The 14724-nt window shown below is 46.1% G+C and overlaps 1 protein-coding gene across 1 annotated transcript; it reads left to right on the top strand.

The window, feature by feature from the left end:
• Positions 1-1539: 1539 nt before the first annotated feature.
• Positions 1540-3276, top strand: HNRNPA0 (heterogeneous nuclear ribonucleoprotein A0). The gene has a single exon (XM_040078653.2). It carries the CDS (start codon positions 1807-1809, stop codon positions 2740-2742), a length of 936 nt encoding a protein of 311 aa, XP_039934587.1. The 5' UTR covers positions 1540-1806; the 3' UTR covers positions 2743-3276.
• The last annotated feature ends 11448 nt before the right edge of the window (positions 3277-14724 follow it).

Raw genomic sequence — 14724 nt, forward strand, 5'->3', positions numbered from 1 at the left:
GGTGAGTAGGTTGTGATAGGGCTGGAAAGAGGACTGGGAAGCAGGGGAGGAAATAGTAGCAGGATTAGTGAGTGAGAAAGAATCACAGAATGGTTTAAGTCAGAAAAGCCCTTCAAGATCATCGAATCCAACCCCTCCTTCAGCACTGCCAAAGGCACCACTGAACCGTGAACCCCAAGTGCTACACCTGCACTGTCTTTTAAATCCCTCCAGAGATGTGACTCCAACACTGCCATGGGCAGTTTGTGCCAGGGCTGGACAGTGTTTTCCGTGAAGAATTCTTCTCTGATATCCAATTTAATCCTTCTCTGGCACAACTTGAGGCTGTTTCGGTTATCCTGTCGCTTGTGTCCTGGGAGCAGAGCCAGATCCCCACCTGGCTGTCCCCTCCTGTCACAGTTGTGCAGATACAGAAGGTCCCCTGAGCCTCCTCTTCTCTAGGATGAGCCGGCCCCGCTCCCTCAGCTGCTCCTCATCGGACTTGTGCTCCAGCCCCTGCCCCAGCTGCCCTGCCCTTCTCGGGACCCGCTCCAGCCGCTCGGCGTCCTGCGAGCTCAGATCGGGCACTCGGGAGCGGGCCACCAAGGGGAAGGCGGACACAAACCAGGGAAGAGCATCGCCGACAGGAAGCAGACAGAAACAGGGCAGACTGGAGGGTTAAACCCCCGAGGAGGGGAGTCAGGAGCGGGCTGGGGAAGGCAGGGGGTGAGGTGTGTCCCGCCCGGGGCCGTGCCCGTGCCCAGCGGGTGCCGCCGCTCCGGGCGCCGGCAGTGTCCGTATCCAAAGGGGCGGTGCCAAGAGGCTGGCCAGGCCCCGCTTCACGGTGCCAACCACGAGAACACGAGGCAACGGCAGAAATTTTCACCGGAACGTGAGGAAGAACTTTACAGTGCGGTGACGAGTCCTGGGACAGACTGGATGCGGAGTCTCCCTAACGGGGATATCCCATAACCGTCCGGACGCGATCCCGTGCCCTGTGCTGGAGCGGGAGGTTGTGCCAGAAGCGCTGGGGATCCCGAGGCTCTGAGGGGAGGCCCCGAGCCCCTCCCGCCAGCGCGCGGCTCCGCCATTGGGGGCGCGCGCGGGGGGCGCCCAACGGTCCCCGCGTTTCAAACGCTCCCGCGCGCTCCGCCCCCGCGGGGCGTGGCCAACGGGGAGGGAGCGCGCGCCGGGCCGGAGGAGGCGTCCCATTGGCTGCCGGCCGCGGGCCCGGCGGCTCGGTGTAGCGTGCACCGCCCCTCCGCCCGGCGCGCGCGGAATGCGTCCCGCGTCTCTATTCGCTGCCCGCCGCGTCCGTCCTCGGCGAACCCCGGGGCTTTTGCGGAGGTCGCGCCCTTTCATTGACTGCTGCACACGTCTATCGCGGCTGAAGCCGCGCCCCTTAAAGTTGAGTGGCGAGCGGCGCCGGCGCAGCGCTGTCATTGGCTGCGGCGGCCCGGCGGGAGGGCCCGGGGGGTGGGGCTCCCGGCGGCCCCTTTGTGTGGGCACCAGTCGCCGGCCGCGCTCCCGAGAAGCTGCTGCCGCCATTTTGTGCGCGCCTGTGTTCGCCCCCACCCCCGCCCGCCTTTCCGGGGGAGCGGCGGCTCCGGGGACGCCCCGACTGTGCTGCCGGTCAGGTGAGGCGGAGCGGAGGCGCCGGGTCGCGCCGAGGGAGCCACCGCCGGCGGCCGCCGCAGCCGTGAGATCGCGTTGCTCGCAGGGGGAAAAGGCGGCAAGACGGAGCAGGGAGGGAAAAAACCTCTGGAGGTGCCCCCGAACAGGAGGAGGAGTCTCGGCGCCAGGCCCAGGCGCGGCACCGGCGGCAGCATGGAGAACTCGCAGCTGTGCAAGCTGTTTATCGGCGGGCTGAACGTGCAGACCACGGAGGCCGGGCTGCGGGAACACTTCGCGGCCTACGGCACCCTCACCGACTGCGTGGTCGTGCTCAACCCGCAGACCAAGCGCTCCCGATGCTTCGGCTTCGTCACCTACTCGGCGGTGGAGGAGGCGGACGCCGCCATGGCCGCGTCCCCCCACGCGGTGGACGGGAACGCGGTGGAGCTGAAGCGGGCCGTGTCCCGGGAGGACTCGGCCAAGCCCGGCGCTCACGCGAAGGTGAAGAAGCTCTTCGTGGGCGGCCTCAAAGGGGACGTGGGCGAAGGGGACCTGGTGCAGCACTTCAGCCAGTTCGGCCCCGTGGAGAAGGCCGAGATCATCGCCGACAAACAGAGCGGGAAAAAGCGCGGCTTCGGTTTCGTCTACTTTCAGAACCACGACGCCGCCGATAAGGCGGCCGTGGTCAAGTTCCACCCGATCCAGGGCCACCGAGTGGAGGTCAAGAAGGCCGTGCCCAAGGAGGACATCCAGGCGGGCGGGGGAGGCGGCGGCTCTTCCAGGCCCTCCCGGGGAGGCAGAGGAGGAGGAAGGGGTCGTGGCGGCGGCGGCTCCGGCAACCGAGATCACAACGGGCTTTCTAAAGGAGGCGGCGGCTACAACAGCTACGGCGGCTACGGCGGGGGAGGAGGCGGCGGGTACGGCTCCTATGGCAGCGGTTCTTACGGAGGCGGCGGCGGAGGGGGAGGCGGCGACTACGGCAACGGGTACGGCGGGTTCGGCAGCTACAGCCAGCATCAGTCCTCCTACGGCCCCATGAAGAGCGGCGGAGGAGGTGGTGGAGGGGGCGGCAACTGGGGGGGCCGCAGTAACAGTGGACCGTACAGAGGAGGCTATGGTGGGGGAGGCTACGGGGGCGGCTCTTTCTGAGCTGGAGCGCCCATACCCATTGAGGGGGGGGCGTGGAGAGCCCTCCCTTCGATACGGGGCAGCTTCTAAATGGTTTCTCCCCTCATTCGCCGAAGGGCAGCTCCTTTTAAATGCCTCCCTGCTGTGGGAGCGGGTCCTAAATGCCCCCTGAGGGTCGCCTCTGCTGCCTGTGCCACTTCTTTCTCTCTGAAGATGGACTGGGCCCCACATACACATATTTTGTGTTACAGTCATTGATGGACTCTATTTTTTTATTATTACTTGGACCTTGGTCGTTTTTATACTAGCAATGAAAAATGTCTTGTTTTGTTTTTTGGGGGGTGCGGGGTGGGAGGTGTCTTGCTGATCTGGAGTAAAAGCTGGGGAGGGTTTTGGGGGGAAAGCTCCTTTGTTGTAAGGACTCGATGCCTGGATACTACGTTTTTTTCTACAAAAGCTACTCGGATCTCATGACTGACTTTTAACATTTCTGTAAAGGAGGAAAAATGGTTTTTACGTTTTTTATTTTTTAAATAAATCATTGTGTTCATTGACCTTTACATGTCTAATTTTTTTTCCTAGGATCAATTCCGTACGGTTTTAAGGCTTTTCTAAGTTGGAAGCAAGTGTTCCTCTGCTTTAAAATCTCTGTGTACTTACAGTAGTAAATATTTTGTTGCCAGTAAAGGTCCTAACTGACTTTTTTGCTGGTGGCTTTGAAACACTCGACAGAGAAATTTTTGAAGTACTAATCCGTGGATGTGGTCTGTTTTTTAAATACTCGTTCTCACTTTGGCAGTTTGTGTGCATCCACCATCTTGTACTAGGCAGTTTGACGTGCTGACATGGTTGGTCAATTTTTTTTCTATAGGACTTTTCCATCAACGTATGTACTGTGTAGTTTTGAAGAAATAGTTTGTGTTAAGCATGTGCTTCATTCATATAAAATGTTCAGAATTTCTTATTGCTTAGTTTTCAAGTCCTTGGTTTGTCTGTGTGTGATTCCTTCCAGGAAAGGGTCGACATTTATCCCTTCTATTAAAGGCATACTTGTTTTCCTAGCCGCGGGTTAACAGATTTCACTTGGAACTATTGTCCTTCCTTAAAGTTCCCTGAGAACTCTCGCAGCTCCATCTGCTGTCAGGATGGCAGCCCCGTGCTGTGGGCTTCCTTAAAGCAGGAGTAAAACTGGCTTGCTAACAATTGTACCAGACTTGGGAAGGTTACTTTATGCCACTGGGTGACTGGTGTAGAATGCAGTGAGAGCTGCATGTGAGTAAAGGTGGGGGTCCCTGACTGCTGATTGCGTGGGGGGGAAAAAGGAATGGATTTGCAATACCTGCCTCAGCACATAATTCAAAAAATAATAATCGCAGCTGCCCATATTTCAGGAAGCGGTGATCTAAACTGTGGGCAAAGAGCTCTGAGAAGTGAGCCAGCAAGTGTACCAGTAACATAGGTGCCAGTTGTAAAGCAAAGATATCTGTGTAGTCTGCTTGATTAAAAAATGTATATTTGTAGCCCTTTCACGCAATAGAATTAAAGTTTGTTGTTTATTAAAAAGCATAATGTTTTAGGGGAAAACTGCCTTCCTGCATAGAAATATAGAATAGCAACGTTTATGGGTTTATGGATATCAAATAAAAGATTTGAATTCCTTATATGCTTGAGTGAGAGTATATATGATGTGGGGCATGCATTTAAAAAGTACAATGTTATTTTGACTTCAAGTTTCTAAGCTCGTAATATGCCAATGTTTCATGGGACTGCATCATAAAAGCTGCTTTTTGCTTTCCTCCTGATACCTAAGATACTAGGCATACAATTGTCACTGATTCCAGTGAAAAGTTAAGTGTGTAGGGCTTGGTGCTACTCGGCTGAAGGATTTTGCATGAAATTTCAAGGTATTGTTACTGTTTGTTATCCATCTAACATGATGATGATTTAAATTGAAATGAGCTTTGTTGCTATTACAAGTGAAACTGCATCACCTTAATTGCCTTTGTGAGCTTAAACAAACAGGACAACCTCTTGGTATCATCAGGATTTAAACTAAGAGCTGAGTTTCCTCCTGATTGTGGTCATTTATGGCTCTTATAGAGATACTGGTTCTCTTTGGCTTAGCTGAGCTTTTATAAATATGTTCCAAATAACTTGCTGTTTGCAATTATATTGTAATTTTTCTATCTCAGAAACCTGTTAGTCGTTGTGCACCAGCATCTCTTACGCATTGTTATAAGTCAAGTTTCAGAGTTTGAGTTTGTAAAACAGTGCAAGTGCCCGCTCTTGTCCGTGCACAGTTTCAGGTGGTTTTATTTCAGCTCACTGGGCTTGAAGTCTTTCTGTACCTTTGCACTTTACAGCCATGTTGGACAGTCATCCCTGAACTTCATTTGAAGCACAGTTTTCTTGGTTTAGGCTCAAATGAGCAGCAGAGTTCTAGGTAGCGTGTTAGTTTGGGGGTGTGATTTAGTCCCTTGCAATAGTGAGTTGCCTTAACCTTGTTAAGGAACAGCCTGGCTTGCAGAGAAATGGTTAAATTGAGTTTTGTGATGTGTCTTGTCATTTGAGCTAGGAAGTTAAAGGTTTGTGCACCAACTATAGCTTTATGGTATTTTTGTGTTATGTGCTGTGACAGAATAGGCTGATACTAGAACAGGTTTTTAAAAAAGTGACTTTGTGTGTGAAATCTGACAATTTGGGAACCACTATGCTGAAATGTGTGTTACCTGTGTGCAATAATCCTTGTAAGAATAATGTCTGCTAGAACAAGGAGCTGATCCCGAAAATCGCATGTGGATTAGGGAGTAGGCTGCCTAGTGTCACTCTCAAAAGATGGTCACCTGTTTAACCATGTTCTCTGGTGGCTCGAGGAGGTAGCAACTGCTCTCCTGTGACCGCTGGTCTCTTGGGGACGAGAACTTGTGACACTGCAGGTGACATTGGAGAGGATCTTGTAAGCACAGGTCGGGGAAGGGGCCAGGGTGTACCTTGGAATATAGAAAAATGCAGATCTGTATTGGGTGGCATTAAAGACACTGTGACTTCAAGACTCTTGGAATGATAAACCTGTTTCTAGTACCGTTCCTAGTAATTAGAGTTTTGTTGATAAAGCCTTGCTGAGGTGTTTAAAGGTATTTAATGATTTTCTGAGCCCTGGGTGAGTTTGTCTGCATAGAGGTGCATAGGAAGAGCTGAGCTGAAAAAAGGTGTGTAGCTGGTATGTAAATAAGTCTGTGACTTCACAGTTGCTTTAGGAAGGTCATGAAGACAGAAATAAAGTAACTTTATTTTGCTTGTTCCTCAGTTCGTAGTTGAGTTCTGAAGTTCCTATGTCTGAAATTATCTTGATAAGTTAATGGCCTGTTCAGGACCAAATGCTTGATTGTGTTGATGTCACCTGTGAGAAACAGAAAATAAGGGCAATTAGTTTGCTTTCAGCATTTAATAAAGTAGAAATGTGGTAGTTTTCTTAAAACACAGATGTTCTTTTATTTTTGTAATCTGCATGACAAAAATGGAGTTCCCAGCCCCAAACTTTTCAGACTACAGTGTCACTGAACTCAGTGTGTTGTAATGTGCATACAGTTATTTTAATAGTAATGGGTGTTCATGTCTATTCTAAAGTATAATTTGTTCTTGACTTGTAAATTTTATTTGGCTAATAAACCTAGCCTAACTTACAGTTTTATAATACTGACTACTACTGCATTAAAGAGAAACATGCTAAACACCTGTAAATGTAGTGCAATGATACTTGCACGAGTCTGTGGAAGTACCTCCCACCCACGTGTTTGTTTTAACCTCAGGTGCTGAAAAGGTGGTTTAGAACAGTGATAACAGCTCAGACAGCTTCGATGGCAATAAATCTCTGTGGGTCACTGATGGTGTGACACTTACAAAATAAAAGCTGTGTCTTGCCCTGCAGGCTTGTGTAATGTAACTTGGGTGGACAGCCTTTATCCTCCAGAGCTGGGCAAGCTTTTGGGTTTGTGTTGAATGTTGCAGTAGCTGCAGTCCAGGCTCCAGTAGTGGCTCTCGCAGTGGCATCCTGCTCCCAGGAGCTGAGCCTTGTGGGAGGTGGGGGTGTGCACAGCTTGGCACTGGCAGGAGGTGTGCCTGAACTCTACCAGATAGTTTGCTCATAATGGGCTTAATGACCATTTCTGTGGAGCAGAAATACTTAAAATGGCTAAAAATGTAAAGTTCTCAAATGCTTTATGGCGTCCTCCTCCCCTCCACCCACAGCTGAGAACCCTGTAAAGCAAATATTGCTTTCATTCAGCATTGAAAGGTATGGATGGCATAGATCAGAAAACTGGTTTATTACCCTGCCCTGTCAGCTGATGCTGCCATCCCAACATGGCATTGCCACTGCTGCTGAAAAAAGTCTGAGCCAGAGTCAGTCTCTGTTCAAGTGTGAAAAGAGAGCAGCTTCCTTTCTCTGCATACCTCAGAATGCTTATTCTAAAATGAAATGTTTGACTTAAATCATTATATTGTTAATTAATCCCTAAAAAACGGCCTGAAGGACACCCCTCTGATGTGCACACAGGGAACAAAACATGGTGTGTTTTGTGAGAATGGGGTTTTGCTCCTACAGTCTGTGAGAGGGTTTGGTTTCTGATAGAATGCAGCTTATCTAAACCTTTAGATTAGGATTGTTTGACCTGTTGTAGCTGCTGTGGACTAATGTTTATCACGTAATCAACAGTTTATAGCACATTTGTGTGGTTTACATTGTTTCAGACCTTTTACTTTCTGAGCTATTTGGAAGAAGGCATTTTCAGTGGTTTTTCAAAATGGGTAATACCTTGAATTAATATTTGGTGCTTAAAAGTGTAACGCCCAATTTTCAGTCTTTCACGCTGGCCAGAGGCATAGTTTACAAAACAATGGGTCATTGAACATGTTTTGCATAACTGGTTCTGTGATCTGGTGTATGTGTCCCTTAAAGATGAGTTTTCTGCTTGTTATTTTTGTATTTCTTAATGAATAAAACAGTGGTATCCCTGCTTCACTTGAAAATGTATTTCACAATGCAAGCGCACCACAAGGAGTTCTGAGCTAGCCTGAACAAGCACTGTTTGCTTTTGATGATGGGCACTTTTTAGGTTTCCTGTTGAAGCATTACTGCTCTGTTATTTCTGGTATGTGCATTTATATACACACTCAGGCGTTACCTCTACTTCCACTTACCTTGAATGAGTATTTATTTGTGCTGTAAGCATTACTATTGATGAGTGTCAGATGTGTATTTCTCATTACAACATGAAAGTCTTCCTGCTGTATGTGTTTTCCTGGGAATTCTGTATTACTTACTTGTATACTAGGACTTGTAAAGGGGCTGATGGAGTTGGGTGCTTTTCTCATTGCTGTTCACTTTGACAAATCTTAGTCTTTTTACCTCTGCTTCCAGAACTCTTACCAATTTCTCTTATATATAAATGGGTGGACGTAGTCACTTTTGAACTGATAACATCTTGTTCATATGGCTCTTGGCGTGTTTTAACCCTATAAACTATATTCCGCTTAAAAACATCTCTCTGGGAAAATGGGTAGTGGGAACCCGAAAGATCAACAGCTGTAAAGCTGTGGTTCACTGCAGAAGAGATACATTATTCAGATTTTTCTGTTTCCCGTAGTTCTATGTGCTGAATGGACTGAATAGTTAAAAAGATGGTACAGATCGGGTCTAGGCTGTAGCAAAAGAAAAAAACCCCAAAAAACGGCCAGCTTAAAAACCAAAATTCAAGTACTGTTCTCCATCTGTGGTTCAGCCTTTGCCAGTAGGAGTCCCTAACCTAAAGCTGCAACAGCATTTTTCAAGTACATTCTGAGAGTGGTTAATCTTGGTGTAACTTTTTTTTTGCTGAACATCTTTTAGGCAAAGCTGCAATGTTGCCTGTTGCTGTTGCAGTAAGCGTCAGGCTTAGAGCACTGGCTATTCTCAGATTGTCAGCCATCCAAGAAACCAAAGCTCCTTAACTTGGAAAACTAGATGTCAAGCCCAGGCAGACTAATAATGCCATCTGTCTGAGGCATCTGGATATTAACCCTCTTAGCAGGATGCTTATGGTTTCATTCCCAAATGCTTTCGCAGATGGAAAATACACAGATTTGAAAGAATAGCTCTTAAAAAAAAATAAATTGGGCTATGTTGAGCTGTGTACAATTTTGGTGCATATTATATTCATCAAACTACTATAAATAACTCATTTCATGAGTAATGCAGTGAGGAATCTATGCCAATTTAGAAGGGAGTTACATTTCTGACTGGAAATATGTCAAGATGCACATTTGCTCACCACCATCAAAGTACCAATCACTGATTAACATTGCAGAAAAATTCCTTAGAAGCAAAATGAGCTGACAAATCTGAAAGTACACGACTTTTTCAAATGCTACTTTGTACCGTGGAATTGCCAACTGGTTAGACTCACAGAAGCCCTGTTCTCCTGGGAATGCTCTTTGCATTCATAAAGACACACAAAGCCACACATCTAAAAACACGGTTAGTCTGTAATCTAGTCAGTTCAAAAGATGAGTACCATCTCAGTCTCTTCTGTCACTTCTGTAATTTTTGTTGCTTTCTGTAGCCTTACAATGGACTTTCTCTCTTCTGTAAGAAGCTTGCTTTCCACAGAACCCTGGGCAGTAGGAAGCATGAGTGTGTAGTCACTGCAGGCACTGACTGGGAAGAAGGAAGTTCAGGAATACTGAACCTGTTTGCAGCACAGGCTTGGATTCAAGCAGTGCTAGGTAAAAAGCACAAGTAATTTGGGACTGGAAGTTCATGTGGTTTTTACTTTTTCTCTGAGGATCAATAATCTTGCTTTCTTTACTGCACACTAACCCAGCTCCAGTGGGAAGCCTCCCTTTCCTCTCCTAACCACACACCCCGATGAACAAATTGCAGCATGGGCAGGGCATGGCCCTGGGGGGAGGCTGTGCTTACCTTGTTATTGTATACAAGCACAGCACTATCAGCTGTGTTTTGAAATAGGTTACTCCAATTTCATCCTCCAGATCCTCTCCCTCTTCGTAAGGGATGTCCTCTGGTTTTGGGCTTGCTGGCTCTTCCTGGGCTGGGTCACAGCATTGTGAAAGATACCTGATGCTAAGTTCCCAGTTCTCTCCTTGTGCTTATTTAGTACCTCTTCAGGTTTTAGTAATCTTTTGAGTTTACTGGGTAACAAATTCAGCCAAAGTCCTTCACTGTGAGATTTCATTTGGACTTGTTTTCTTTCCACCACTGCTGTAATAATGATGCTCCGTTTATTGGAAAGGGCTCCTCTGAGTCCTGATTGCAAGTTCAGGACTTCTCCACTGAGATCGCTACTGGACTGCAGGATGTTTGGAGTTGTCATTGCTATTGCCTCTTGCGTAGTGTGGTCAGCAACTGCATTCTGCAAGAGCAGTGCCAGCTTTCTACTGTTACATTCATGGAGGTGTGTTCTGAAAAAGCGAAATCCCCAAGAGCACAAGGAGCTCCAGCCCTTGCAGTCAGTGTGGCTTTTCCCTCTAGGCTCATCTACTTTCCACAGTCTTAAATGCAGGCACATTATTTTTTCTCAAATGACATCATTTAGATGTTGTGGGAGCCTTCTTTTACTCACCCAGCACCAGTTAAAATCTCAACTTCCTCTGTGTGGTATCAATTTTACTTTCAAATCTTTGAGGCGTGATCTTGGCGATGAATCAGCACCACATGTGTGTTTTGGAAATGTTACGATGGCTTTGTGTGTAGGTGGTGGCAACGGAGAGCTCTAGTTTTTAATATATTGGGGAGTAAGATGAGAGGGAGTTGAGAAACATCACCTTCGAAAGGAAGAGCTGCGCTTGTTTTATCGCTGGAGCTGCTCTGTGCCAAAAGTGTTGCAACAAGCTGATGCCACACACTCTCTAATGCTTTTTTAAAGTGTGGTTTTTTTCTTTCACAGGGTGCAGTTCTGTGTGAATGAGAGGATGGGAAAGCTGAGCCCTGAAAAGCACACCACAAAAGTCGAGTAAGTGAACAGAAACCTGAGCCGAGCCCCTGACATACAGCTCCCACTCTGAATAAGCTGTGGAATATTGAACAGAAAAAGGGGTTTGCCCAGAAAATGCCAGGCATGATAATGGTCAGCCTGTTACCTGTGAGGAAGATATGCTGCCTCAGACAGGTTTTTCTGTTCTGGTAAAATAATGCACCTGCAGAAACAATCCTGTCTAAATCTTCGTGCATGGCATCTGTGGGATTCACTCATTTGTGTTGATGTTGCAGCACATTATGTTACGATATGAGAGTGGTGGACTGTGTTTCTTGGCTTGTGCAAAGAGCAAGAAATGAAATGTTTAAAAAAAAATCCAAGAAGAGAGCAAGACAGTGACTGTACAGGGAATAACAGTGATAAGAGACTTGGGTTATGGTGTTCAGATCCTGAACAGGAATAGATTTGTTTATGCTGTTCTAAGTTATAGTATACAAATATTAATTGAGCCATACATCTTCATGCAGCATATGGATAGTTTCCCCTTATTACTGAAGGTAATAAGGAAGCATTAAGGTTTGTATTTTAAAGATGAAGAATCACATTACAATTATACCTTCTTAGAAACATTTTGGTTAAAAAAATCCCATGTTTTGGTCCATAACCTAAACTTTTTCTCAAGTTCAATCTTTTTCTGACCCTGTAGCAAGAACTGTATGCTCAGTAGGTGCAGACTCTAAGGAGGAAGAGAGAGTTGGTGGCATTTAGACAACTGAATACTGGTCTTTGCCTTTGTTACAGTGCCCACAAGAGTTGTTTTTACAGTTTTCTTCCTGATTTTTTTTTTTTTTTTCCATTTTGAACACTAAATTCTAAACAATAAAATCTGAAAATCTTCCTGCAAATTTCTGATAAATATGTACTATGACTGCAGGGCAGGAAGTTGTGCCTCTGCAGTAGGTGACTGTGGGTGACATCCGTGGCTTGTGCTCCAGGAAAGAGTCGGGAGAGCAGCAGGAAGAACATTTTCAGCTGGTGGGTAACTGCTGTGTAGCGTGATTTCTGATGCCCCAGAAATCACAATTGCGGGTGAAGATGGTCAGGGGTCGTTGCCCTAAAGGTGGTAATGTTATGAAATTGTTGCAATAAACCCACTTTTTATAGGAATTGTGATTTATACAAAAGGCTAAAGGAGAACAATGTTGTGCAGGCGGATTGTGCCGGCCTGCAGGAGCACGGGAGCGGGATGTGTGCCAGCAGAGGGCAACAGCCGGAGCGCCGCTGGAGATGTGGAGGCTCCTGCGGCATCTCCGCACAGCGCATCCCGGGGCAGCGCTGGGGTGCGTGCTCCAACCCCTGCTCTGCGGATCGCGTGCTGTAGAAAACAGTGCTCCCGTGGGAATCTCTTACTGCTCCAGCTGCCAGAGCACCCCTGATTCCAGCTCTGGGAAGGTCCTTTCCCACGAGGGCTCCCAGAGCGTCCTTTTGAGCCTCGCGAGGATTTGGATTCCTGTGAGCTGCTGTAGTAGGTAAATTTTAGCTGCTGATTTGGTTTTGTTGCTGGATTCTAGCAGTGGCTGGGCAGCAGATACTCTCGGGACTTCTCTGCTGAGGCACCTCGATCTCCAGGTCCCTTGGGAGCCAGTACCATCCCCAATTAGCCTTGGAGCTACCAAGGCAGCTATTCCAGCAGACACCTTATATATTGCTTTTCTTATATTAATATCCTTCATGAACCTTTTCCAAGAAAACCCATGGTCTAAATACAGATCTGTCTAAATGAATATCTCCTTAATTAGGATGACAATTTATTTGGAAGAGACTCCTGGAGATGATCTGGTTCAGAGAACCCTCAAAGCAGGACCAGCTTCAGTGTGAGATCAGTTTGGTCACTCAAAGATAAATATATCTACTTAATATATGCATTAATAAAAAGAAATATTTTTTATATATCAACATATATATTTATATAAATATCTCTATCTCTAAAAAAACCCCAAAAAACCCAGAATGAAAAATAATTTAAGCTGTGAAGATGCAGCTTTAAAAGCTTCTGTGAATGCAGTGTTTTATTTACGCCTTTTCCTCTTCAGTGCTGAACCCATAGATTTTTAAATGTTTAATAATTCCATGGAAGAGGTTATGCAACTAAGCAGGAAAGCTGCTAAAGATAGGAAATTGCTTGTGATATGGATCTCTGGAGCCTGAACATTGATATATACCTGTTTCCAGGTATGTACAGGGGAGTGAAATGTTCCTGAATTGTTGTTTGCACTGTATTCAGGCTGGGTGATCCAGTGACTCAGGACTCTTGCACTTTGCCTTGCAGAGCTAGGAAGGATTTTTCCCAGTTTGATGCCATTTACTTTCTGCTGGATTTTTGGGAGAAAAAAATGACCTTTCAGGCTTCTGCAGAGGCTGTGGAGATTGACAAGGTGTTGTCTGATTTTATTGGGGCTCTTCACAGAATTAAATTCTCGTAAGCACTCCATGTCCTTTCCTTATGTCCCCAGCATTAAACCAGCTGCTGGATTTTGGGCCAGGAGAGAGTTTTGGATCAGATTGGTAGAGATTGTTTTCATACCCTCCCTTCATGCCACTTTTATTGAAGAAATTCCTTGCTGCTGTGGAGACACTGGCAATGCTTTTCTCTCCTTTCTCCCTGTGCCTCCTTGGAACTGGGGGGTTTGGTCTTTCACTGTAGATCAGAAGATTGTCACAGGAATCTGGAAAGGTGTTGGTGGGACTGGCTGGAACAGGTGTTTTGGGGACCTTTCTACTGTGAGAATTGGTTATATGCTTGTCAGTGATCAAAGGTAGATTAGATGTAGGAGTAATTTTCACCTACTTGAGACTAGGAATTTTTGAAAGGGGCTGGAAAAATTCCACCCATCAGGTGTCACTACTTCTTTTTAGCTGAATGCTTTTTCAAGATACCAGTCTTTGCACTCAAAAACAAACAAGAAGTTTTTGTCTTGGGGTTGTTACCAAGTCATGATTATTTTACAAGACTGCTGAAAAATAATCTCTGATTACTGGAACATCTTTTTGTCCCACTCCAGCAAGGATTATTCACTGGTTTGCTCTTGTCTGGCACTGTACCTTTCAGAATCTGTAGAATCCAGTGGTACACAAGGCTGTGGGGCAAAGCATGTAAGAAGGTATTGCTGGTTTGGTTCAGTTTGGGTGTTTAGCCCCCAGGTTGACTGGGGTTTGATGTAAATTTTTAAGGTGAAAGCCTAATATTTTGTTATTGAAAAACTTTGTGTTAATAAAAATACACAGGCACTTTGCAGCAGTTTCAGGACTTGCTCTTGTATCTGGACTTTTTATGATTACTGAGGGATTTACTCAGTGGAAACTAGCTTTAGCCCTCATTTCCGAGGTAAATTCTACTGTTTTTATATAGTTCCTTGTTCTCTGGTTTGAGCTTGTGTCTTGCAGTTTTGAATGTTGTGGATTAACGGTGTAAGACTGGACATGGGGAAAATACTCAAGGATCTGGATGTTTAAAACTGATAGTTTAACGGGATTCTCTAGGGAAAATGAAGGAATTTTGCCTGAATTCTGTGTGATGTTTGACTTCATGGCTTTATTTCTTCTGTTTATGGGTAGACTGCCAAATGGTGTTTAAATAGCAGGACTCTCAATCCCCCTGTGTCTTGGATAAAGTCCTTTAAATTCCAGGTGTGTTAAGTTTTCTTATCTGAAGAATTAGGGTGATGAGTAGTTAAGATTCTCAATGAGCTTTTGAAACCCTCCTGTGGAAGGTACAATAGCATCTGTTCAATCATCACTGCTGTTAGGTTTTAAAAAGATGGATGAAACTTGGGCTGAGGACTTGAGGAGAAACAAATTTTATTTTCAAAAGAGATGAAATGGCACCTTCCAAGAGAAATCTCTTGATGCTTCTAGTTATCTCTTCCTTTTGCACAAGAACATTTTGTGAATGGATGAGTAATGAAGAAAGCAAATGTTTCTTGTCTTTAATACAATTAACCCCTATGGCCTCACCGGTGCAGAATACAAC

The sequence above is a fragment of the Hirundo rustica genome, chromosome 14, assembly GCF_015227805.2.
Source record: "Hirundo rustica isolate bHirRus1 chromosome 14, bHirRus1.pri.v3, whole genome shotgun sequence".
NCBI classification, from domain to species: domain Eukaryota; kingdom Metazoa; phylum Chordata; class Aves; order Passeriformes; family Hirundinidae; genus Hirundo; species Hirundo rustica.